General features: G+C 40.0%; 3 protein-coding genes across 3 annotated transcripts; 1 reads left to right on the forward strand and 2 right to left on the reverse strand.

Moving 5' to 3' along the window:
* Window positions 1-96: 96 nt before the first annotated feature.
* C16H22orf39 (chromosome 16 C22orf39 homolog) lies at window positions 97-1,199 on the reverse strand. Its single transcript, XM_051634363.1, has 3 exons — window positions 1,142-1,199; window positions 876-1,043; window positions 97-330 (listed from the first exon to the last, which is right to left on the reverse strand). The coding sequence occupies exons 1-3, from the start codon at window positions 1,163-1,165 to the stop codon at window positions 205-207; spliced, it is 318 nt and encodes a 105-aa protein (XP_051490323.1). The 5' UTR covers window positions 1,166-1,199; the 3' UTR covers window positions 97-204.
* Window positions 1,200-2,287: 1,088 nt separating this feature from the next.
* UFD1 (ubiquitin recognition factor in ER associated degradation 1) lies at window positions 2,288-10,064 on the reverse strand. The gene is made up of 12 exons (XM_051634098.1): window positions 9,894-10,064; window positions 9,387-9,519; window positions 8,613-8,645; window positions 7,659-7,780; window positions 7,180-7,310; window positions 6,900-6,972; window positions 6,123-6,191; window positions 5,166-5,231; window positions 4,822-4,869; window positions 4,365-4,453; window positions 3,508-3,589; window positions 2,288-3,112 (listed from the first exon to the last, which is right to left on the reverse strand). Exons 1-12 carry the CDS (start codon window positions 9,894-9,896, stop codon window positions 3,038-3,040), a joined length of 924 nt encoding a protein of 307 aa, XP_051490058.1. The 5' UTR covers window positions 9,897-10,064; the 3' UTR covers window positions 2,288-3,037.
* Window positions 10,065-10,541: 477 nt separating this feature from the next.
* Window positions 10,542-24,374, forward strand: CDC45 (cell division cycle 45). Its single transcript, XM_051634101.1, has 19 exons — window positions 10,542-10,592; window positions 11,778-11,837; window positions 12,137-12,229; window positions 12,679-12,816; window positions 13,435-13,578; window positions 14,455-14,510; window positions 15,115-15,163; window positions 15,876-15,937; window positions 16,304-16,354; window positions 17,161-17,280; window positions 17,673-17,804; window positions 18,412-18,510; window positions 18,762-18,923; window positions 19,066-19,204; window positions 19,542-19,625; window positions 20,798-20,916; window positions 21,345-21,421; window positions 22,176-22,242; window positions 23,400-24,374. Exons 1-18 carry the CDS (start codon window positions 10,542-10,544, stop codon window positions 22,238-22,240), a joined length of 1,701 nt encoding a protein of 566 aa, XP_051490061.1. The 3' UTR covers window positions 22,241-22,242; window positions 23,400-24,374.
* The last annotated feature ends 945 nt before the right edge of the window (window positions 24,375-25,319 follow it).

Here is a 25,319-nt window from a genome sequence, read left to right on the forward strand (position 1 = left end):
AAGTCTGTACTGTAAGGGAGGCAGCAGCTGACTGTTGCCATCTAAGTATTGTTGCTAACTTTCTAAGGGTTTGCCCTAAAACCAAACACATCTCTCTCCAGTCATTTAAACCTTTATTTTTGTAGCAATTTTGAATACTGCCATTGACACACACCACCAATGGAGAGTGGTTGCAGTTTCAGGGTCTGCAACATCACAGTCTTGCTAATTTGGTTTGTCTTGGTCAAGTGGAAGGTACCAGTCAGGTGGTGGGCTCTTCCTGAATGTCCACACTGGAGCATATTTCTGTTTTTCCATAACCCGAGCTCTTTCACTCTTGCACAGAGTTTCCTGAGATTAAGGGGAAAAAAAATATTACCACAATAGTGCTGGATGCTCAAGTCTTACAGATGTTATTTCCTGCTGTGACTATTTCAGATAAAACAAGGAAAAAAAATTGATCATGCATAAATACAGCTGCTAAGTGCTATCTAGGGAAGCCAGGATGCATGCTTTTAACTGTCACACTTGGAGTTTGCCTCTGACTTCTCCATTATGAAGAAACTGACTCTTCTGCACTGCCTTCCCCACCAGAAGTTGTCCAGGGGGGCTGAAGGGCTCTCGCGGGGCTGTAGCCAGAAGCGTTTCTGGACACCCCGGGAATACATTTTCCCAGCAACGCGGCACCTTTTGGTATTAGGAAGGGAATATGAGAGTAACTGAAATCGTCAACTTCTACAGCACAACACTGAAAATACTCCTGCTGGGCGTCAAGATCGCCCCGCCCGCCTGCCCCCCGAGCAGACCCCGCCTTTCCAGCCCTCCCCGACACCACAGGCAGCTGCGGGGCTTCTCTCCCACCGACCCCGGCCTACAAAGCCCGGGGCGGGTGGTACCTGCGCGTCGGCGGCGCGGTCCCTCTCCCAGGCCCGGCAGGCCTCGTAGTCCTCCCGCCAGCGGTCGCAGGCCGGCAGCTCCCCGTGCGCGTAGTAATGGTGGAAGGCGTGCCGCCAGCCGCGGCAGTGCTTCCACTCCCACCGGTAGTCCTCGCACGGCCGCGGCGGCTGCGGGCGGACACAGACCGCGCTGAGCCCCGCGCTGAGCCCGGCCCCGGCCCCCGCTCCCGGCCCCGCCGCCCCGGCCCCCGCCCCGCGCCGCTCACCCGCCAGCTCCCGCCGCCCGCCATGCTGCCCCGCCTGCGGGGCGCCGCCCCGCCGCCAATCCCCTCCCGGCTCTCTAGGGACACCTACTGCTCCGGCCAATGGCGAGGGCCGACACAAACAGACGGCCTTGTGGCCCCGCCCCCTGCCCTGCCAGCCAATGAGCGGCCGCCTGCGGGGCGGGCTGCTCGGATCCCTCCGCGCGGAGCTGCCGGGGGCGGAATCTCCGCCGGGAAAGCTGCAGTCTGAGCTCAATGAGGCTTTTCTCGTTTCGTTTTTCTTCTTTTGTCAGGATGAGTGGCTGGGATTTTCCTCTCGGCTGTGCTGACACAACCCCTTCTCCTCCAGTGTGGGAGGGGAATTTGGCCCGCCGATGTTCCGTGCCAAGTTTAGCTCGGTATCATGACGCGGCCTTCGACTTTCTGTAGAATCTCAGGTCACTTTGCAAAGGTTAATTCATCTTGACAACGCAGCTGCAAGGAAACTGAGGTTTTATTGTTCCTGATTTAAAGAAAGGGAAACCGAGACCCGGGCAGTAAATGCTCTTCATAAGGTTGCACAGAAAACAAGCAGTGGATGGAGCCTGGGAGCGAATCCCGGGCGCCCAAAGCCTTTCCCTTTCTCCCGGAGCTGCAGAGTGCTCCCTCCCACACAAACCCCTTCTGCAGCATCATTTTACACCAGCCCAAAACGTAATTCTCTTTTATACTTAACTCCCAGGTTCTGCTCAAGTGGATCCCTGCAAGACCCCTCGGAGCTGCCACGGTGCGGGACGTGTTGGGGTGTGCAGACTCTGATGAGCTAACAAGACAGCCATCAAGTTCCAGGCTAATTCACAGCCATACAGGCTCTGAGGATGCATTGAATTGGAAATTATATTCATGGCAGGAAGCCATCCAAAACTCCCACTAAACCCCTCTACACTTCAGCATGAGCTGATTTGTGTGGGAGCTGATCTCTCGACAGCACGTGACCTCCATGCCCCCACCACCTCTGCTACACAAACCCAAGCTCCCACCACCCCAAAACCCCTCATTTTCCCATGAAAACCTCTGCTGTGCTGAGCAGGAAGCACTGGAGACAGGCCCCCAGAGGTTTGTTTTGTGATATTTTTTTTCTCCCCCAAAATAATCACACCAGACACAGGCTGGTGAAGGAGCCTTTATTCGATCTTGCCAGAGGGAACATGGGGGTCTGGCCCAGCCAAGCCTCCAAGACCACCCCCAGCACTCAGAAGGTCGTGCAGGTCATCACTGACCCCTTGTTACACAGCAGAGGACACAGCAGTGGGCAGAGCAGCTGGGCCTCCCCCCTCCCCACACGTGCCACAAGGTTGCTACAGTAAGTAAAGAGTACCTGAACTAGTAAAAGGCATGTTATTAACTATAAAAAGCAACTGCAGGGGGATTGCTTAGAATGAGTTATAATCCAACATCTGAAGGCAAGAGACTCCCTTCCCAAAAGTCCTTAACAACCAAGTATTAGCCTTCATCTGCACCACACCAAAACTTACCCGAAGTTGTGGCAAAAGATTCAAAGAGAGGGGAAAATACCAAGCACAGAGCAACATGAGATCATCACCACTCGGGATGTAAGGGGAGGATGCAGTGTAAGAACTGGACCTTTTAGTAAGGTAGAGCTTGTTAGTTTTACTTCTTAGTTTATCAGAGATCTACTTTCCCTCTTCACAACACAAACAAAAAAATACCTTCAGAACTCCTAGAGCTTAATTTTCAACTGAGCCACCCTGACAACTTTGATTTTAAATATGAAACCAAATCCAGTAAGTGTTCCTGTGTTGCAAAAAACAATCTCATCTCTCAACTGCAATAACTAAGGTCCAATATGCTGCAATTGTTATTTTATTTTTCTCCCTAACTGACTCACAGAACCAGAACTCAGGGTTTTCTTCCCTTCTTGCGCAGGGACTGGCCTTCTCCTGAAAAGGCAATAAACCGGCTTCCAGATTCATCCTGGGAGAAAGAGGGGAAAAAGGTGGTTACCTCTTTGTTCACTGCTTCTGAATGATGAAAGCTGAACATTCCCCCAGATCACAAACTGACTGTAGGTATTTCACATCCTTACATCTACATATTAACCACTTTATTCCTGAAAATTAAGTATGAACATTTCAGTGACATTTCAAGCACTGGCTTATTAAACTTGTATGAGGCCAATCTTTTATACATCATCAAGCAAGGACATTGGAGGTTGCATTCAATTAACTCAAACCACTTTCTAACTACTACCACTTTTTAACAGAAGTGTACTGTGAAAAAGCAAGTATGGAGAGAGGAACCACAAATTTGGACAGCAGTTCTATTGTTCTAATTCTGTGCAAAATTATGAAGCATCCAACTTTATTTACCTCTTCGACTTTCTTAACCAGTGGACGTGAGTTCCTAATGAATGTGATTCTACCAATCTTGAAGTCATAGTTGGGAATTCCTCTGGAAAAGAAAGCATAAGAACACTATGAAATAATATTTATGCCTAACATCCAATTGAACACAGTGAGACCTATTCTATGTCTGTCAGTATTGTACTAAACTGGCTGCATATTTTCATTACCAAATAATTCTAGAGTGAAACCACTGAACTATTTTCTGAAGGTTGGCACACACTGCATGAAGCAAATGATGAGATTCTAGAGCTGCTGTAGAAGCTTGCCTGTGGGCATGTTTCCACATAGCCTGCGGTTTCCACAGGACCATGGACGTGGTTTTCCACAGAGGTTCAAGTTTTATTGTGATAGGTGTAAATGACAGAACACCACAGGAACCACATCCCTGTGCAGTTCCAGTAAGCCTGACTTTTCTAAATTTCCCTCTAAGAAAAAAAAACAAACCACCAACCAACAAACCCACACATGGCTTGGCTTTGGTTATCCATCCAACTCAAAAAAAGATTTTGCTCTACATCAAATTTCACTGTAGAAAACTGGCAGGGTTCTGTACATCACCGGATCCAGCCCAATCTAGACCTGCTGCCTCTCCCTGCTTGTCTGCTATAGAACTAGAGTTGAGTGAGTGAGTTTTGGCAGCATTAATTTAGGATCTGCCTCTTAAGTAGTCCACAGTCCATCCAGAAGATTAGAGTATTTATCTTCCAAATGCAAACTTATGACAAAATTAGCTTGCTTATATTGCAGGAGCAGAGAAAAAACCACAACAAACCTCCATTCAAACATGGATCCTTCACTCGCTGAGAACTGAACAGACGTACCTTCGAATGTCTCCTGGTTTGATTGGTGAGGGACTAGGCTCAACACCTTTCTTCTTGCCATCCAGTCTGTTCCCAGAACCTGAGAATGCCTATGTATAGATAACAAGTTTTAATTTAACTATATATTGTATTTAAAAGCACAGGAAAACTATATGCTGTAAAAGCTTACTACCATGCTTATTTAATTGCATCATTCAGCATGTTTCTTTTTTGGTACATATGAGCTGATGAACCCTGGGTGTAAGAGCATGTTTCAGTCTCCCATTTATAGACTGCCCTTGTAAGGACAGCAAGTCAGAGAGTTCCTGGCTGTGGGCACCACAAAATATTGCCAGATAATGGCCACTTAAATGACCACCACCTCTAAGAAGAGGTACTAGTAATTCTGCAGTTGTTTCCAATAACTTCCCCTCACCATTTCACAACATTCAGAAACCAGCAGAAATAAGAAACTTACACGAAATCCTAAGTCACTCACATAACCACTGTGGTCTGCTTCAACATCCTATGAGGGAAAAAAGAAGTTAGTTCACTGTGTTCAGGTTGTGATATGCAGAACACAGGAAAACAGTTCCACATATTTCTGACTAAACAAAACTTCAGAACAATTCCTTTCAAAAATCAACTAGTAGTAAATAACCATCTCCTAAGTACCACAAGCAAAAGCATGTGGAGCATGTGGTAAGCAAAGTTCAAAGTCTTAAGAAATTGTTTCAGGAAAAAAGAATGTTGGTGATCACTACTCCAACAGAAGCAAGATTTTAAAAGAACACATTTTTGAAGAACAGAAAGTTAACCTACTGCAGTCTCCTCATGTTGTGCACTTCTTTCTGGTTCTTTGTACCCCAAAGGAGCATCAAAATCCACCTATTTACACAAGAAGCATGAAATAAGTTGTTGGGTTTTTTTTTTAAATCTTAATCTTTATACTACTGTATTACTTTATACTACTATTCCTCAAAACTCCACACCTATCACTCCATTTTGATCCAGAAAGAAAGAACTGAGGTTTGCTTGTTAAACATTTAAACTCAGAACTAAAAAGACTAAAGCTCCCAAGAATAACTCTTAGCATGTAACTAAAATAGAGCAGTAAAACAGAGCCCTACAATAACCTTATTAATGTCTATAAATATCTGAAGGATGGATGTCAAGAATGGGCCAGTCTCTTTTCAGTGCTGCCCTGTGATAGGATGAGGGGAAAAGGCACCAAGCTACAACACAGGAAATTCTACCTCAACGTGAGAAGAAACTTCTTTATTGTGAGAGTGACAGAGCCCTGGGACAGGCTGCCAGAGAGGCTGTGGAGTCCCCTTCTCTGGAGGCTTTCAAGACCCATCTGGACATGTTCCTCTGTGATCTGCCTCAGGTGTTCCTGCTGCAGCAGGGGGGTTGGATTTGAGAGGGATTGGACCTTCAGAGGTCCCTTCCAACCCCTCTGATTCTATAATTGTATGAGTTAACACTGGAGTTTGAATCCAGACAAGGCTGCTAAATTAAACTCAGATTACAAAACACGCTGAATCAAAACATTAAATTCTAGGCACTACAATCACCTGATGGTACATGAAGTTGCAGCTCAAGACTACAGATGTGGTACATGGGCTACTCTCAAATGACTCAACTTCACTATTCCATTTGATTTTTACCTCTCCTGCAGTATCAGAGGTGGTTGGTGTACTGAGCTACCACTGAATGAGATGCCTTTTTTTGGGAGGACACAGTATAGGCAGAGTTTCCATATCAGCTGTCACTTACATTCATATCACATTCTATGATGGACACAGCCTTGTCTGGTTTGGTCTCCATTACCCGAAGCTCATAGATCTGAAACAGCAATGAATATTTTAAGATTGCACATGAAAGAGCTCAACTTACACATTTTAAAAAAAAAAAAAAAGCGTATCTAAACCTTTCCCTTCAGATAACCTCAATAAAACTGAAGTGCTCTTTACGCTGAAGACTGTCTACTGCAGGCTCTCTACAGAACTTGAGAGCAAATATTTTCAACTCAGAAGGTCAGTATGTGCTGCAGCTAGAGAACCTACCTTTTACTGTACCTTTATCTGCATTTTTGGAAAACAAATTATGAATTTAGGATGAAGCCTGTCCCTTGACTTGTAAAAACATCAACAGTACAAAAATTTACTTTCCCCTGAGTGAAAAAACAGCAGATCAGGAGACTTCACTGATCCTTTTTTACCTCCAACAGAAAACAGATGAGAAAAATCTACCATCTGGTAGGTTTTCAACACCACTGCACAGCTCTGTGTTGATTGTTTTGGCACCAATATCCAACACCTTGTGAATGGATACATCCAACAACTGAGCTCAGCCTACAATCACAAGTGATCAAATGTGCACATGTGCTGCCAAGAATGCTCATCTATAAAATCTATTCACAAGACACAGTCAAAGTCTGTAGGTGGTCACAGTCCACTGAAATACAATGTACTTTTTTCCATGGGGCAGAATTTTTTCCTCAAATTGATGGTATCCAAACAAAACTTGCATGAGTGGTGTTGTATACTGTACCTTTTCATTGTAGTTGATGGCAATAACATCCCCAGTAGTTAGACAAGCAAAGTTTCTCAATGCATTTTCCAATCTTCAGAGTATGTTAAGATGAAAAATTTGTTTGGAATGCAACATCAAAGCTTTAGACTTACTGTGTTACACAACTCTGACCCTTGCTCTCTCAAACGTGGTTTAAGTCATCACAACTGTAGACAAGACATTAAGGTGTACAGGTTTTTCTAAGGGACACATCCCTGTATATTTTGTCCCATACTCCATAACTGAACAGGAAGGATACACAGCCTTGGGATTGGTGATGTCAAGAAAATCTGGACTCTGCGGCTGAAATTTTGAGTAAGTAGCAACTTGAAGATTAACACTCTCCACTTGGACCAGGCCTCCCTCTTCCAGCAGCAAGTTCTGCATCATCTGCAAGAACAGAAACAAAGAAACAAACCACTTATCAACATGACTAATGTTTTTAAACCTCTTTGCATATACCTATTTTTGTTGGGGCCACCATCTGCCTTGAAATGCACCAGTTTACCATGGTTTAATTTCAGGAAGAACACTCAGGTGCATCTTAAAAAGCAGCCTGCTTGGCTTACTTAGTTAAACTCTCAAGGAGGAAAACCTGAGCTGTGACTGGAAGCTGTTGTAGGAAGATGACTAGTGAAGACAAGCACTCTCAGGAAACATTCTGCCTCTTTAATATTAAACTGGCACCTCAGTAATCCTACTCTTCAGGTTTTGACAGTTCAGCATGAGACAACTCACCCAGTGTGGAAGGTAACATATGCCCTCATCAGCCACAAATTCAAGCACCCCACAGTGTGTCATTCGGTCTGAATTTTTGTTGGTCAGCTTAAACAGCATTGGGTAGGTAATATTAAGTCGGCCTGGTGAGAAAGAAGAAAAAAATGTGTTTGTTTAAAGCCACTAAGACATTTCTGAAGCTTTTAGAAATTAAAGATTTTAGCAAGAGACTGGGCCAGTCTACAGGAGAAGGTTCCTGCCACACCATTATTCCAACTGCTCAAAACTACAAATCCAAGACAGAATGCAGATACACTAGTGCTGTATTGCCACCACATTCAGAGCTTTAGATGCTCCTCCAACGTTTCCCCAAGCTCAGAGATGAGCAGACAGTAGGTACTGGCAGAGGAATCTCTTAATGTTATGTCCTTGTGCTATTATCAGTTAGCTTCCACCTAACAAATTATAACAGGCCCTGCCTATTTTAAAATTAAATCCTGACTGAACAAGTTTCTTGAAGAAATTCTATTAAGGCAAAAAAACTCAGTTAAACTCTTAGTTAAAAAGGCCAGTAAAGACCATTTAACCTATTGATTGAGTTAGCCTTTTCACCATTTCAAAGTTACCACTTATTTTGTCTTTAAAATTAATTTTACTCCAGACAAGAGCATCCAAGAAAAGCAGGTTGAGATTAAGAATCTATTGGATTAACTGTAACCATTATACTGAATATTCTATCTATAGTTAATAAATATTGATTCATGCCTCAGGAAGCCCAACATTTCATATATCTGTACTTGAAGGCAGACAAGCCTCTTTAATTCTGACAAAGTACTTCCAAAATACACTTTTTAAACTAATTAGTCTCATATTCTCTATTTAAGTCAGATTTTGATAACTAAAATATTGTGGTATTTACTTATGCATTTGCTGGTATTTCTGATGTTGTTTTCCCAGAATAAAATATTCACTTACTGAGTTGATCCAAAGCTGATGGTGGCATAATTACTGCAGAAATGAATAAGAACGTAAGATTAGCAAAAGTATGACTGCACAAAGAGCACACAGCATACAATTTTAACATTCCTTTCTCAAAAATTGCCCTAAAAAAGGACATTCTAAAAAATCTTCTGCAAAGTAATTTTTATGCTAGAGATGTCAGTAGAATCAATGATGGCAAATATAGGTGTTTGCATGGAGATTCCAGAATTTAATCAGAATAAAAAGATAAGGTTTTACAATACCTAATGATAAGGTAAGATAAATAAATAAAATGTTTCCTAAAGGTAGTTTTATTTGTTTGGGCTTATAGTTGCTCTTACATCGATACCAACTCAAAACAACACAGCATCAGTCTGACAGCATGAAAATTAAGCCGGCAAATCTACTCCCTTTGTCCAAGCTAAGTGAGGTACAACGAGGAGGGGAAAAAAGTCCTTCATCATAAGTTTCTATGGCTCACAATGGGGCTAAGATCTTAACAAGAGACCTCAGAAAAGACGAACGTCTTTTTCTAACGCTCATAAACAAGGACTCACTCGGTGAGTTTTTTAATTACACATCAATGACCTAAAACCTTCCTTCCTTCCTAAAGCCCCACCTAGGGAGCTCTTCTAGCTCCACCCAGGCAGCAAAGAGAACGTCTCAATGCTGTTCGAAAAGGTTTCTGCAGCCAAAAGTTGCACTGCTTGGTACTATTCACAAACCCTCTCCCAACAGGTTATTAGTCAAAATAAAACATGCACATACTCTTCCCGCCTTTCTCCACATCTGACCTGTCATTAGGACCGGCAAGCATGGATACCGAGAAGCAGCGGTACTGGGTTGAGAAGCGGTTCTGGAAAACCCGAGGGATGGGATGATCGAACATATTAAAGGAGAACTAGAGGAGAAAGAAAACACAAAGTGTATTAATAGGTGCCCAGAGGGTACCGGAGTTAAAGCACCCCCTGAACTCTCAACTAGGCTGAACTTGAGCTAAAACTACGCAGGGCTGACGCCGCCGTTCCGTTCTCACCCCGTTTGCGCGCCGGGCGCTGACGGGGACGGAAAACGGCAGCGGCGCCGTCCCCGTCCGGCTGGAAACACGGCTGGGCTGGGCACCGGGCCCGGCGCGGCCCCCCACCCGTGTCGCGGGTTCGAAACCGGGCTTCGCGAGGGGGAAGCTGCGGGGAAACCGTCGCAGCAGCCGGGGAAGGGTCGCCGGGCCCAGCGCCCGCCCGCCCGCCGTGACTCGGCACGTCCCCCGGGCCTCACCATGGCGGCGGCGCTGAGGCGCGGAGCGGCGCTCGAACTTCCCACGGGATGCTGCGGGAGGCGGGGGTGCTGCGGGAGGGGTGCGGGAGGGGTGCGGGGGTGCGGGAGGCGGTCGCGCCCGGACCGGCCGCTCTCCGGCCTGACGGGCTCCGGCCCCACCCTCCGGCCCCTCCCAGCGTGCCGCGCGGCGCCCTCCTCCCGGCGGCCATTTCGTGTAAGGGCGGAAGACGGGCTCTCCGACCGGCCAATGTGGCCATTCCGGAAGGATTTTCTGGCGGCTTCGCCCTTTCTCAGTTCGGTAGTGTTGAGGAGATCCCTGCTGCCTCTTCGTCGAAGTCATTTAAAGGGTAAAGCAAACAATTCACCCGTAGTAAAGATGGCAGACATGACAACAAAGCCAACACGGTGCTTCCGGCTGAGCTCCTGCTGGGATTGGCCAGTCACACGTGTCGCGACTCCCTCTTCCCAATCCCATTGGCCAAGTCCCGGAATGGCTCGGGCAGTTCGACCAATTGGCGCAGGGAAGGCGGGACGGCCGCTGTTCCATTGGCCGATGGGCCGTGCGGAGCAGACCAATGGGAAGGCGCGCTGCGTTGGCGCCCAGTTTGAGCGGGGCGGCCGTTCCCCCGCCGCTCCCGCGCCGCCGCCATGTTCGTCTCTGACTGCCGGCGGGACTTCTACGACCTGATTGTCAGCCAGGTGCGGGAGGCGCCGCGGGGAGCGGGCGCCGTGCCCCTCCGGCGTCCCCAGCTGCCTCCTCCCAGGCCGCTCGCCGTGAGGCTGCTCCTCTTCCCTCCGTTTAACAGCGCGGGGACGGTGCCGCGGCGGCCCTGGCCGTGCGGGGGGCCGAGGCGCTGCGGGCCTGCCGGGGCCGGGAGTTGCGGGGCGGTGCTGCCCGCGTCCCGGGGCTGCCGGGGCGGGTGCGAGGCCTCGGGCCGCCGTGAGGGTGGCGGGGCCGCCGGTCCATGCGAAGTGTAAAAATATCCTTCCCGGTCGTGTCTGTGCAGTTGGAAACCCGGCCCGAAGCTGCGGTCTCTGCCGCGGGTTCTCGCCTGAGCTTTTATTTGCGATTCATCTTTCTCGCGAGTGCTTTGAGTATTTTTGTAGATCTTTGGTTTCGCTAAGACATCTCTTGATTTGTTTTGGTTTTGTGTGGTGTTTTTTTCCTTCATTATTAATAATTTTGGTGCTGGCCCAGGCACTAAATCTTGTTTTCTGGCTTATTTGAGACTTCTCTTGCAGTTTTGCGTAAGGTCCGATGAGCTACTTTCTTTTATAACCCAGAGTTTGCTTAGCTTCCTTCAGAGCAGACGTGTATGCTGAGGGGGGGTGAAGCGTTTCTTGGGCAGTCTTAGTAATTCTACCTGTGGCATTATATGGATTGTACAAATGAAAGAATTTCACTCGACTTCTATTGTGTGCAAAACATGGAAAAAATGCAACTCGAAAAAGCCCCCTGGTTTCTGGGTTTTTTGTTGTTGTGTGTTTTTTTCCAAAATCAACGTTATTTCAAGAGTGGCCTTGCTCCTATTTTTGTTACAGGTTTTCTTTAGTCAAAACCATTCCAGATTCCATGCTGAAAATGTAGGCCTTTATAGACATGATGAAGTTGTAGGGCTGACTAACTTTGAACCTCTGTGCAGTTCGTAGGAGCCTGAATAATTACATTTTTGTCAAAGCAGCTGACATATTTGTATGGAGTTGTTTCTTGTTCACGTTTACAGGGATCCAAATCAGCTAATTTTGGTGGCAATGCCCATTCAGAAGCAATCCTGTTTTGTGCTTACAATGATCTATAATTACATGTCCTACTTTCTGGTCTTACAGCTCATTAGATTTGGTGCCTATCTTAATATATTAATCCTGTTCTCCTAATTTTTGCAGCGTGTTCTTCTTCTTGTTGCTTCAGATGTTGATGCGTTATGTGCTTGTAAAATACTCCAGGTAAGTCTTTTGTTCATTATCACTGCAAGCCAACAGTAAAAGGAATAATGCTCTGGGATCATTTTAATAGGTTTGAACTGGGGAAAGTATGAATGTTTAGTCTGTTTTTACAATTTATTTATTCCATGAGTTATGACACTGAAAACTGGAAAGTCATACTCCTGAAGTTCATGTACGTCTTTTATTTGAGGTGTCTTCAAGACAAAGATTTGTGTGCAATAGAACTACAGCATGGTATAGTTTGTGACAGAGGTTGTTGTTTCCTCCCATCTTTGCTAACAGGTTTTTGTTTGTTTCAGGCTTTATTTCAATGTGACCATGTACAATACACACTTGTCCCAGTATCTGGATGGCAAGAACTTGAAACTGCCTTTCTTGAGCATAAAGATCAGGTGAGAAAATACTGGAAATATTTTAAGTAGCAGCTCCTCTTATATAGACATTAATTTCTTCCCTTGATGCAACTTAAAATGGCAGCTCCTCAACTGATTGTTGTTAGCAGTTACCTCAAAATAGGGGTTACATTTTCACATACCAGTAATAACCTTGTCAAGTTTTTACATCAGCTCAGACTAATATGCTATAATTTTGATAGATTCAACTTAAGTTGGGGCACGTTTTGAGATATAAAAGGGGGTTGTATTGAATGCCTGTCAAGTCTGAATTTGGTGGTTTGTTCTAATTTTTTTGCTCCATCAAATATCAGAAAATAAATACAAGTTCTGGCAATGATGAGTGCTTTGGAGGTTTTGTGAAGGTGTTTTCAGTCTTCTATGTTTCCTGCTAATTAAAATAAAAATCTTTTTTGTGTGTTGTTTTTTTTCCCCCCTTTTGTTTGCAGTTTAAGTATTTTGTTCTTATTAATTGTGGTGCCAATGTTGACCTTCTGGAGATTTTGCAGCCAGAGGAAGACGCTTATTTTTTTGTATGTGACAGTCACAGGCCTATCAATGTAGTGAATGTTTACAATGACACACAGGTAAGCACTTCTATAAGCAAAATTTTTGCACAAAGTGGTTGTATAAGGACTTGTCTGTATTTTGCAAAACTGTTTACAGTTTTAGCTAGTGGGTTTGGAAGTAGTATTGATGGGTATTTGCAGTAGCAATGTACACAATCAGAAAAAAACAAAATGTTTTCAGTAATAAAACATATACCATTAATTATTTGATAGTTGTCAGTAGGATGCACTTGTTAATTCTGTTGCTATACACGAAACTGCTACAAATCAAAGGTTCAACAGCCTCCAGAATGTAACGTTTCAGCATCTAGCAACACTTAGAGTATTAAGCTCAAATTGTTTGACAACAGGACTTTAACAAGTATAAAAAAAAGATAATTCTTTCAGTAATGCTGTAATTGCAGAATCCCAGAATGCTACGAGTTAGAAGGGACCTCTGGAGATCATCTGTAATCAATGAATACATATTTTACTCTAATGTTGTATAAATAAGAATGGTCTTTGTATTAAAAGTAGCATTTTTGTTATGTCAGTAATCAGCTATAGAAAAAATGAGTTTTGAGTTTCTCTTACTAGGTATCTGCAGTATTCTAATTTGTCTACATAAGACAGTTTAAATACTTTCTTTCTTGCTAGATTAAGCTGTTAGTTAAACAGGACGATGATCTCGATGTTCCTGCCTATGATGACATCTTCAGAGATGAAGAGGATGAAGAAGAGGACTCAGAGAATGAAAGTGACGGGTCAGAACCTTCAGAAAAGCGCAGACGTTTTGAAGAGGTGTGTTTCTGCTACTTTGCTGGGAAAAGATGGAAAATAAAACAGTTGTTACATGTACTTCACCATCATTGTTATGAGTTTAAAATCTCGGTTCTGTTAGATCACAAATTCAAGTGTAAGATTTAAAAATAATCTACTACAACCAGTTGAGTTTCACATACACAGAATGTTTAATTAACTGATCCTCACGTAAATATTTTCTCCTTTTAAAAAAGCAAGGTTTGAACTTGATTGTGCATCACTGTGTAATCAGAGAAGTGTGTAACCAAAGAGATGGATCTCTGATTATGTGTCCTGGGCTTTTCAGTCTAGCAAACAACTTATTAGATATAAAATTTGTTTTTAATAATTGTTTGAGAAGAAAAATAATTTAGCAATACATTTTGTCTGTGTAGCAGTACATAACAAAAGTATGTTAGGGTAGACACACAACATTAAATTTGCTCTGTGTTATTATAGCATATTTTCCATTTATACCATGCAAGGAAGCAAAGGCTTGAGGGCAGCCATATTAAAAGAGAATTAAATGTAAAGACATTCTCAGATTTAATATGTGTTAATATGTTAATATTATATTTCTATTAACTTTGTCCATCTTCCCTACTAATCTAGAAAGGGAGCTAACTCAACAAAAGCAGAAATTCATAGGAAAATCTCTAAATGTTATACTCAAAAGCTACTCTAGAAGCTGTTAATTTTTTTTTTAAGCTGATTATGCAGTTTATGGAGTTTAAATATATAAGGAAGGAAAATACATTTAAGGAAGACTTTAATGAAAGCATTTTTAATGAAGACTTAGTGATTAAAATATCTGGAGGGAAGATTATCTACTAGACTATTTTTTTCTAGCTTTTTAACATCCAAATTGATTTCCAGGATGTAATAGAGAGAACCATGAAACGGCGACAAAGGCGAGAATGGGAGGCACGCAGGTGTGTTTACCTCTCTTAATGGTGCTTGCATCTCTTTTATTTTCTCTTCTTCTTTGATTAAAATCTTGTTGACAATACAAAACCATGACACTGCTGCTTGATTTGCAGGATGCTTTAGTTCTAATTTTATTCAGAAAGTGGAGAGAGGCATTTATTACATAAAAATAAAATATTTAAATGGAGGATAGTTGTAAATAGCAATTTCTACATTTAAGTAGGATTAGGTGCATTGCCTTCTGTTGAAGGTGCTGCAGTGTTCTTACCTTGTCTGTTTTAGTGTAAAATTTGCTTCATTTTTGTTCCTTTACAATCCCTCCGTTGTCAATAGGAACGAGCAGGAACAAATCTGATAAGAAAATGGGATTTGAGGAATAAGAAATGAATACATTCTTTTCTTTTTACTTGATGAGTACATTTGAGTGTGGTTTCCACTTTGCAACTAAAATCTAATTGCCTGCTAGAAGAATCATTTCTAGCCCAAGTTTATTTTTTTAGTTGCTAAAACAAAATTTAGATTTTATTTTACAACTCCTGGTTTGTTTTTAATTGAATCTAGTGACCAATTCACCACTCAAATGTTTTATTTATTCGTTTTCTTTTTTAGAAGAGAAATTCTTTTTGATTATGAGCAATATGAATACCATGGGACCTCAGTAAGTATGAACTCCTGTTTGCCATAAAAACGTAGGCACCAGTGGAAAGGCAATTGGACAATAGACAATGTTTTAATTATCTAATACAATGATGTTATGATCTAATAATACTATACATTATAATAATATTGCTACATCTTGTTATTTTTGTATCTTATTGTTATATATAAGATACAGATGGCAGACAGCAGACAACTGAGTCACAGTGGATAGTGTCATGGTAGCAGTGGGGGTAAATGATAAACCAGAACTATTCACATTTATGTTGTCTGGTAACTTGAATGCTGGTATAAAAAAAATTGGTAGTCTAATTTTTTTAGGTCTTGACCAAAGTATCTATGCACAAAATACTTACAAAAAGACTTTAGCTTGTAGGGAGCTGTTTGCCTTTCAGAGTTTTTAGTGTCAGGATATTTCAAACGTAACACTTAAGACATCAAACTGTTCCTTCTGTCATCCAGCCTCTTGTCTGATTATTTTAAGATTTTGTTAAGTGCTACATTATATATAATGCGGGTTTTCAGAGGGGTGCAAAAGATTTTTCTTTCTGCTGAGGATCTTAAGAAGTAAGGCACTGCTGCATTGTCAGACACCAGTGTGATTTCTAGAGCTAACATACTAATATTTGGCAAATTTAACCATGTTCTTATTTGTTAAATAAGAGAGAGTTCTGTGTTCACTTAGCCTCTTGTTTTGCTTTTCCTTCCTGTAGTCTGCCATGGTGATGTTTGATCTGGCATGGATCATGTCTAAAGACCTGAATGACATGTTGTGGTATGTTGCCATTATTCTTCTCCATAGAGGCTAGAAGCTTAAACCCATAATAGAAAGAGAGAATATTTCACAAAACTTTTATTTCAGTTTGAGTTTGCAATTTATTTTTTGAGCAGATGAATGTCTCGAGTTGGAGGATCTATCTGTGTAAGTTAATTACAAGCAACTAATAGATTTTGTGTGGAAAAAGGGAGGATGGTACTATAGGTGTATGTCTACTGAAGAGAGAACAATAGTATATAGCTTTTTTATTAACTTCTATGTACAGTTGGTGAAAAGTGTTTCTGACTTGTTCTGTTAAATACTTAGAGAGTTAAATGTACTGGAATATTTTTTGTTTAATTTTTTTTTCCTTCTCAATTTTAGGTGGGCTATTGTTGGCTTAACAGATCAATGGGTCCAAGATAAAATCACTCAGTAAGAAAGATTTTTTCCTAAATTCATTATTATTATTGGTTTTGTTGTTGACATTAATTTGTCTGTCTTGTAAATTTTATTTTTAGGACTAACTAATAGCAATTAACAGATCATGAAACACAAAAGAATTAATATAACACAAGATAATTAGTAACTAGTGACATCAAATATCTCAATGACTGAATTGATCTCACTCCTTCCAAAACTGGGAATATACAACAGAAAAAAAAGTATTTTCATTTTCTACTATTTCAAATTTTTAAACTAACTTTATTTTTCACAAAATTCTTAAACAAGCACTTCTGATGCAGGAATAAATTATGTTTAACAGTAGCTTATGTAAATATGATGTTAATAGAGATTTATTAAAGGCAAAAAAAAAAATATGTTCTGTATCCTCCAGATTCTTTTCTAGTTTAAGTTAATGAGTTTCAGATTTTCTCCTGTTTTTTTGTTTCGTATTTCCTAGAAGATACCATCAGAATTCTAGTAGCATGTGTGTAGGCTTCAGTTCTGGTGTTCTGTTGTTACTAATGCACTGATGTTTTTAAGGAGATAAATGTTAAAAGTAACTAATTTAATGGGTCAGTCTGTCTCCCTGTATTGCTTTTATTTTAGTTTTAATTGCCTGGGTGTTTGGCTGAATCCTGAAAGAACATTATTTAACAAGTTGCTTGGTCTTTTTTTCAAGCTATCTCTGCAGTTTTCATGCTTTTAACATCTGTGTAATCTTAAGGAAGCATTTTTGTGTTGAGTACGAAACTACAGAGGAAGAAAGTGAAGTAACACATTTGTTTTTGTCTCAGGATGAAGTATGTGACTGACATTGGAATCCTGCAGCGTCACGTCTCCCGTCATAACCACCGCAATGAGGACGAAGAACATGCTCTGTCAATTGACTGCATGAGAATAGCATTTGAATATGAGTATCCTTGCTTAAGATCTAGGGAAAATTCACTCTACTCACTTGGGGAACCTCAGTTGAGTTTTTATCTAGGGGAAAAAAAAAAAATCATCACCATCTCTTCTGCTGAGAATGGAATGAAAAAATTGGAAATGTGAATGTTTTGCTGAACATTAATCCATCTTTCAATGGCTCATGGAGCTTCAGATCAGCTTAACCTTGCAGAATTAGTTACAAGTCAATGTTGCTCGTCTTGTGGTGTGTGCACCTGCAGCTTCTAACTACTGTATGTACTACAGAAATGCAATACATAAGGGCAACTAAAGACTTACCTATTAGTTGTGGAGTTCTGTTACTATTTGTAACCTCACATGATATATGTGTTTATAATTATTTTCCGTAATTCCTGTTCAGTCTGCGCCTGGCTCTTTATCAGCACTGGTCTCTCTATGAAAGTCTCTGTAACACTTCATATACTTCTGCTAGCCTAAAGCTTTGGTCTGTGCAAGGGCAGAAGAGGCTTCAGGAGTTTTTGGCTGACATGGGGTGAGTTATAAAAATCTGAGTCTCTATTGAAGAATCCATTTTTCAATTAATTATGGGAAAATACTGAGAATATAGCTTGTAAATACTGGACTTATTGGTTTTTAAATATGATTTTGGGGCTCTGAGTAGGTTGCAAAGTCTCTCTGAGCTGAGTTATGCGACGTGTATCTTGGTGTTCCACATTAACATCAGAAAAAACTTCTTTCCTGTGAGAGTGGCAGAGCACTGGAACAGGCTGCACAGAGAGATTGTGGAGTGTCCTTCTCTGGAGATATTCAAAACTCACCTGGATGTTTTCCTGTGTGATGTACTCTAGGGGATCCTGCTCTGGCAGGGGGGTTGGACTAGATGATGTTTCGAGGTCCCTTCTAACCCCTAAGATTATGTGATTCTGTATATGAGGAATACTTCAGCTGTAGGCCTCTGTGGAATAGTGGATTAGCAATCAATGCTTTCTTGCACCCACTCTTCAATAACTGAAGAACAGAGAAAGCAAACCAGCTTGGTCAGACTTGCTAAATTATATAAAATTAAGAAAGTCTCATAAAAGGAAAGAAAAATGTTTCTCCTGGCATACCTATCCATGTATCTTTCATTCTGGTTTTAGTTTGCCTTTGAAGCAGGTGAAACAGAAATTTAATTCCATGGACATGTCTTTGAAAGAAAATCTTCGGGAGATGATTGAAGAATCTGCCAACAAGTTTGGGTAAATTGTGTTAAATACAAATGCTTTATCTGAAAATACATTTCAGTTAAGCCTAAATATTTTTGTATGAAGAGCATGTAACATCTTGTTTTAAAAATATGCTTTCTAGATTGATAGACTAATATTAAACTCATTGCAAATGTTTGGATATGATTTGTCTTGATGTTCTCAACATGAACATACTGAGAAGATGGCTGGTCAATGTTGATAATAATGTTAATAATCTTTACTGGTTTTATTTCATTTTGTAGAATGAAGGATTTAAGAGTTCAGACCTTCAGCATTCACTTTGGCTTTAAGAACAAGTTCTCAGCAAGTGATATAGTTTATGCAACAGCTTCTCTCATGGAGAATATAGAGAAAGAGGGACCTGAAACAACTAATTTCATTAAAGCTTTGGACAGTCTTTCCAGGTACTGAAAATATGTCTCTTCATTCTTTTACAATTTTATTTTGGGGGCACGGGTTATGTATTCCTGTGAAAAGTGGTTATAGAGGTCTCACTTTTGTGTGAAAAACTTTTTTAGATGAAAGTGTTTATTCTTTCTGTTGCAGGGGTAACCTGGACAAACTGCACCAAGGACTGGACCTAGCCAAAAAGCAGTTACGTGCCATTCAGCAGACAGTAGCCAGCTGTATTTGCACCAACCTTGTAATTTCTCAGGGGCCTTTTCTCTATTGCTCTCTCATGGAGGTCAGAATTTTAGTTTTTTGCCTTTCTCATAGTTGAATAAGTTTCCCCTACTGCCTGAGTCAATAAAAATGACTCAGTTAGAAAGAAACTGTGCTGTCCTCTCATAGGTCAATACCTACATTTACCCTGAACTTCCCAGGGGAAGAATCAGTCCTCTTAAAGGTGGGAGGGCTTCATATCCAAGTCAAGTGGGTGAGCTCAGACTCCTGTATTGTAATGATTTTTAGTACTGTTCTTCGAGGCACAAAACTTTTAGACTTCTTCGTAGATAGAAAAAAAAGTAAATAAGTGGAAGAATCATCTTGGATTGTAATTGAAATAATTTTTCTTATCCTAGGGCACACCAGATGTGAAGCTGTTTTCCAAACCAGTGTCTCTGTGCCTGCTGAGTAAATACTTACTCAAATCATTTGTTTGCTCTGTAAGTCAATCAAAAGCTTTTGACTAACTAACTTCTGGTTTGTGCAGTAGTTCTTGTTCTGTTGGGTACTTGCAGTAGATTTATTAGAAACATGATATGAAAATTTTAATAATGTTTTTCTGTTGACTGGATAATTTTAGCACGTCTGTGGATGCTGCTCAAGGATATACCTGCCAGGCAGCCTTTGTGCATCAAAGTTTTCATTCCTAAGATACTTGCAATCTAAAAATCTTTGTGTAATTTTGGAATTTTTGAGGGAGCATATCACTAAATACTTAGTTTGAAAAGTTAACCTGACTCACCAAAAAAACACAGTGATGAAGGACCAGTAAATTACCTAAAGATTTCTGTCCCTGTTTAAATTAAATGCTCCTATATCTGTAACTAATGTAACTGAAATGAAATTGCATTTATATTTTGAACTATTGGTTACACATTTCAAATAAAAATGTGGTTTTAAGATGAAAAATTATTCACAGTGAGGACTTCCCAATTTGTGAATGAAATTGATGGTGGTCCATCCTTGACACATTGTATCTGTCTGTCCTGACTTCTAAAGTTATACACAGTGAATAAACTAATCTTCATTTTTAAAACTCACTGCAAAATATTTACCTTAAGAACAGAACACTAAACAAACTTCTGCTTCATTTACTTAAGTGTCTAAAAACATTTCAATCTTCATAATTATTTTTGGATTTAAGTTACAAAATGTATTGAAGTTACAATTTACTGCTATAAAACAATATGAGAGTGAAAAATAATTTCTAGTAAGACTGTGTTTGTCAATGTTTTATCTGTTGTATTTTAATGTAAAATGATTATTGAAAAAAAACAACAACAACACAACAAAACTAAGCCCAGTTTAAGTTTTTAGATACCTGTATCTGCATTTCTTTTGTTGTGTTTTTCCTTTATTGCAAATAATATATTGTCTCTCTATAATTCTGTGTTAAAATTAACTGCAAGATCAGAGAAGAACTGAAAATTCTATTGGTCCTTAATTTGACTTCTATTGCAAGAAAGAAGGGGATTAAGAGATTATGTAAAGAAACCACCTTCTGTTGAACTGCTTTATAGCTGTATATCCTTAGATGAGCATTTGTAATACAGGGAGCTGAAATGAAATTGTTCTTGAGCTTTGTCTAACAAAGAGGCTTTCTGACTTCCAGACAAAAAACAAGCGTTGTAAATTGCTGCCACTGGTAATGGCTGCCCCAATGGATGTTGAGCAGGGAACTGTGATCATGGTGGGGATTCCTCCAGAGACAGAAAGCTCTGACAAGAAGAAGTAAGCATCTTGTTTAAAAATTCTTACTAAAGCTTATCTATAGACTCTTCCTGTTTCTGAAGCATATATATTTTTCCTGTATGTATTTAACATGCAGTATGTTGACTTGCATCTTATAATTCTTAAAAACCTGCATTTTGCATATGAGATGCTTTGAGAGAGCATACAGATGTTCCCCAGCTTTGTTGCAAGTTTGGTTTTGCTTTTTCCCCTCCCTCTTAACTATTTATTTATCTTAAAAGAGGGAGACGGTTCATCATATGACATAGGGTTTGATTTCTTCAAGCCTGAAATGTTAAGATTTTTGTACTTTAAGTGAACTGTATGTTGAATATTATCAGCTCTCACCAAGGAAAAAGTTCCATACTTCTACTTTGTAAACATATATTTTTCTGTAATGTTCACTTGTATTTCTCTTCATCTTTTAGCTTTTTTGGAAGAGCATTTGAGAAAGCTGCAGACAGCACCAATTCTAGGACTTTACACAACCATTTTGAGCTGTCAAGTGAGTAACGCGGCCTCTCTTGTGTCCCCCCCCAAATAGCCCTTTAGGGGTCAGTGTTTACGCAGCCTCCGCAGAGCAGAACAGTGGCCTTGTGCTCAGTCCTGTATGTCTTGGGTACAAACGCCAGGGGTGTCTACGTGATACACTATTTCTGCATCTAGTAAAACCAAGCTACACTGTATGTCAGTCTTTTTCTAAGGGCTATCTTGTTGTGCAGAAGTCACAAGCTACTAAGCAGCACCTTGCATATCCTTTTAGGAGGCAATCTACGTTTTGCATGGAGTAGTAATTTTCATATGTGCACTTCAGTTAAAAATCTGTGAGGGTTTTTCTATTTAAGCAGCCAAACCAAGTATAGTATTGATTTTATGAGAAGCATTCTTTTTACTGTCTTTGAAAAAATTAGTTACAAGATTTGCCTATCTTTGCACGTACTTAAAAAAGAGAGTTTTTAACAATACATACTTAGGTATGCATGTTGAACATACAAAGAAACATTCCTGCATTGGAAGAGTGGCTGTTACATCACGTAGCGAGCACCTAGAAATTGGAGTTTGCCAAAATCTAAAAGCAGATTAAACAATGTCCTTCGCATTTTATCCAAATAAATAGTTTGTACTTTAAGAATAAAAAGTTGATTATATTCTTAATATTTATATTCTTAATCAAGTATTCTTGGAACTACTATTCTTTAAGTGTGACATCTGGTATATCTTTCAGTTATTTACATCTTGTAATATATTTCATATTTTAGTAATTGAATTAAAAACAGAAGACCGGAGCAAATTTCTGGATGCACTTGTTTCTCTCTTGTCCTAAAGGTAAGTGTAAGGATAATTCATCTAAAAATTAATTACAAATCAAGTTAGTAACCAATTGACATTGTTTTATCTTTGGGAAGTTCTAAGAAAGTGTGGCAACTTTTAGTGAAAATGTAAATTGAAGAAGATAAGAGTTTCTTACAAAATTAATTGTTTTTCTTTTTGGGAGGAGGCAGACAATGAACAAACAAGATTTGTTTTTTCTCCTTAAGAGATTTATTACAGTTGCATCACCCATAAGCTTCTCTTCCATGGTTCTTAACTTTTTGTGGCTTTCTAACTTCAAACGGAAAGGAAGCAGCTGTTTGTTTTGTCAGAGAAAGAGGTATCCACTAATTGTAGCTGATGTTAGTGATTTTTTTCTTTTGAGATGGCTTGATTGAGCTCAGGAGGGAACCTTGGCCATAGCCAGGCCATAGTTCTCTGCCTTGACATTAGTGTAGGATTTGCATTTTACTTTCACAGGGTGGTAAGGCTGTAGTCTGTTAGTGTGTGGAATAAAGATGAGGATATAAGATTTTATTTGTAGTTGTGACTGTGAGCTTTGCACTAGTTCAAAGTCTGTTTTAAAGCTACTTTAGGGCAAGACAGATTTTACTGTAGATCTGATGAGACTGTCAAATTGTCTTAAAATATTAACTCCTTTTCAATGCTGAACTATTTTATTTGTGTGTGTGTGTGTTTATTCTGCAGTGATGATAGCTTGCTTTCTCCCAGAGAAGGCGGCAAACTGAATTGTTTACTAAAGTCTGTTCAGACAACCTGTATGACCATTTGAAAGTACATAAAGTACCTCATGGCTTTTTCATGCCTGGATAAAGATTTAATCTTTATTATTAACAGGTGAAGTAATTTCACAATATTATCTTTATAAAGATGAAAGCAAAGGAGTGAGATGAAGGATTTAACAACAGTCTCTGAATGTTGGCAGACCTAGTCAAATGACAATATGACTTTACCTTTCCTCAGTGGGTATCAAAGCTACAATATCTTGTTTCTTCTTTTCACTCAGAAGTTTGAAACAGTGTGTCAATAGCTGCAATTGCTTGTTAGACAGCAGAGTTGTGCATGGTCTCTGAGACTTCTAAATCTGCTTGTGCTTTTGTTACACTTCGGCTACTGATGGTTTCAGTTTGTCTTCTGTCCTTGTTACACAGTGGTTCTTTTTTGGTTCCTTGTGCTGGAAGCTGAGGATCAGATGCTCTGGAGTTCTTTTGGCTGTTCCAAAGTTCATGGTGCTGCAATTGTGATGTATCTTCTTTATCTTAAATGTACTGGTACAGGTCTGGACTGTTTTTATGCCTCTTGGGAGGTCAAAAGGATTTTAACCTTAGCACACAGATATTGAACACTGCTTCTTTGTAAAGATCCCATTTCCTAATGGCAAAAGGACTTGTATTCATCAAACCTGTTTTTAGTAGACATGTTCCTGTGATGTTAAGTTGTTGACTAAAGACAAAAAAAAACAGGTTTTGAAGATGTTTCATATTAACATTTAAATGTTATTTTTAAATTGTCTTGAATGCTTTTAATTTATTTTTATAAGAAACTTTTTTTAAACTGGCCTTGAATTTCTAGAATGTTGAAACTGCTTTTTAGTATTTTCAGGTTGAGGTCTTGTACTTTAATTGAAATAACTGTTTTGTGAGACAACTTTTTAGATTCTAGGGCTTTTAAAATCCAAGTACTGAGTAACTGCCAAATACCAGAATGAAAGATCTGGGGAATTCTGGTGTAAATTAAGCATTTTTAGTCATGCATTGTGATACTGTATTGTCACTTGTAGCTTGGTTTTGGGAATAATGTTCCTGGAAAGAGTCTTAAAATACTATGATAATTGTATTTAGTGTTATAAGTATTGACAGACTAAGTTAATCCTTTTCCATAACAGAGATCTCATTTCACTTCAATCATATTAAAAGGTATAGCTTGTTAGGCTTATCCTGCTGTCCATCAGGTGGGTATGTATATGTGTATGTTTGGAATTTTTTTTCTTGCAGTGTTTGCTTGAATATTGTGTGGCTTTAATGATTTCATGTACTATAATGATTATGTAAAGGTTATGTATCATTACATCATAGCTTGTACAGATTTTTAATACAGGTTAATTTAATATTGAATGTGATTTAAATGTAGCCAACAGAAAGTGAATTAAACAATATATTTTTATTCAAACAAAAGTGTTTTTTTTTCTTTTCAAATGTTTTCCTCCAATCTGAGTGAAATCCCTTTGCCAAGCTATGATGGCTAAAACTTTGTGCTGTCACAAAAGAATCACTGCCACTTCCACAGCACTAAATGACTGTTGCTTTAGTTCAGCCATATCATATATTTAGGGCTTTCATGCTTCTAGATGTCAGCGTGGGAGGAAAACACGGGTATGTGTAGCAGCAAATACAATGTGCTTCAGTGTGTGAGACCACCTTGCATGTATATGGAATGGATATAGTATGTGCTGGATAAAACTGAGTTTTTACTGGCACACTGCCTGCTCAGTAAATGCATAAAAGGTCTGGGACATCCTGGATCTCTGACTCATGGTTCAGTGAGCATCTATTAGGAAATCCTAAACAAACAACTAAATTCCCCATTTTCTCCTGGTACAAAACCTTTAGACAGGGAAAAAATGTATTGTAAGGAAGGCATTAAAAAAATCACAGCCGTGTAATATCTCAGTTTAATTATTGTATCTATATTTAGTTACATTTAGTGCCATCTTTTCAATGCAGGGAATAGCTTTGATGGGTACCCTAGCAGGCCATTACCTTTATCTTCTTGTTTGGAGTTTTGGTTTTACTGTTTGTTTTTTTTTCTCCACCCTCTCATTAGAAGCTCTGTGTGAACCCCTTCATCTCACCTCATCAATTCTCTTATTGCTGTTGTATCCCTTTCCCGTAAAATTATGTATTTACTTCATTCCCCTTTAAGGGTATATCTGGGTTCCACTGCTGCCACATTTTCCTTTCCTGATAAATACAGATCGTGCCTTGCAATGAAGAAGGAAGTTGCAGAGGTGAGGGAGGGTTTGTATTTGTTTTATTAGGTGACGGTCATGTCTTGGAAAATGGACCAGTTTT

This window comes from Apus apus, chromosome 16 (genome assembly GCF_020740795.1).
Source record: "Apus apus isolate bApuApu2 chromosome 16, bApuApu2.pri.cur, whole genome shotgun sequence".
NCBI lineage: Eukaryota > Metazoa > Chordata > Aves > Apodiformes > Apodidae > Apus > Apus apus.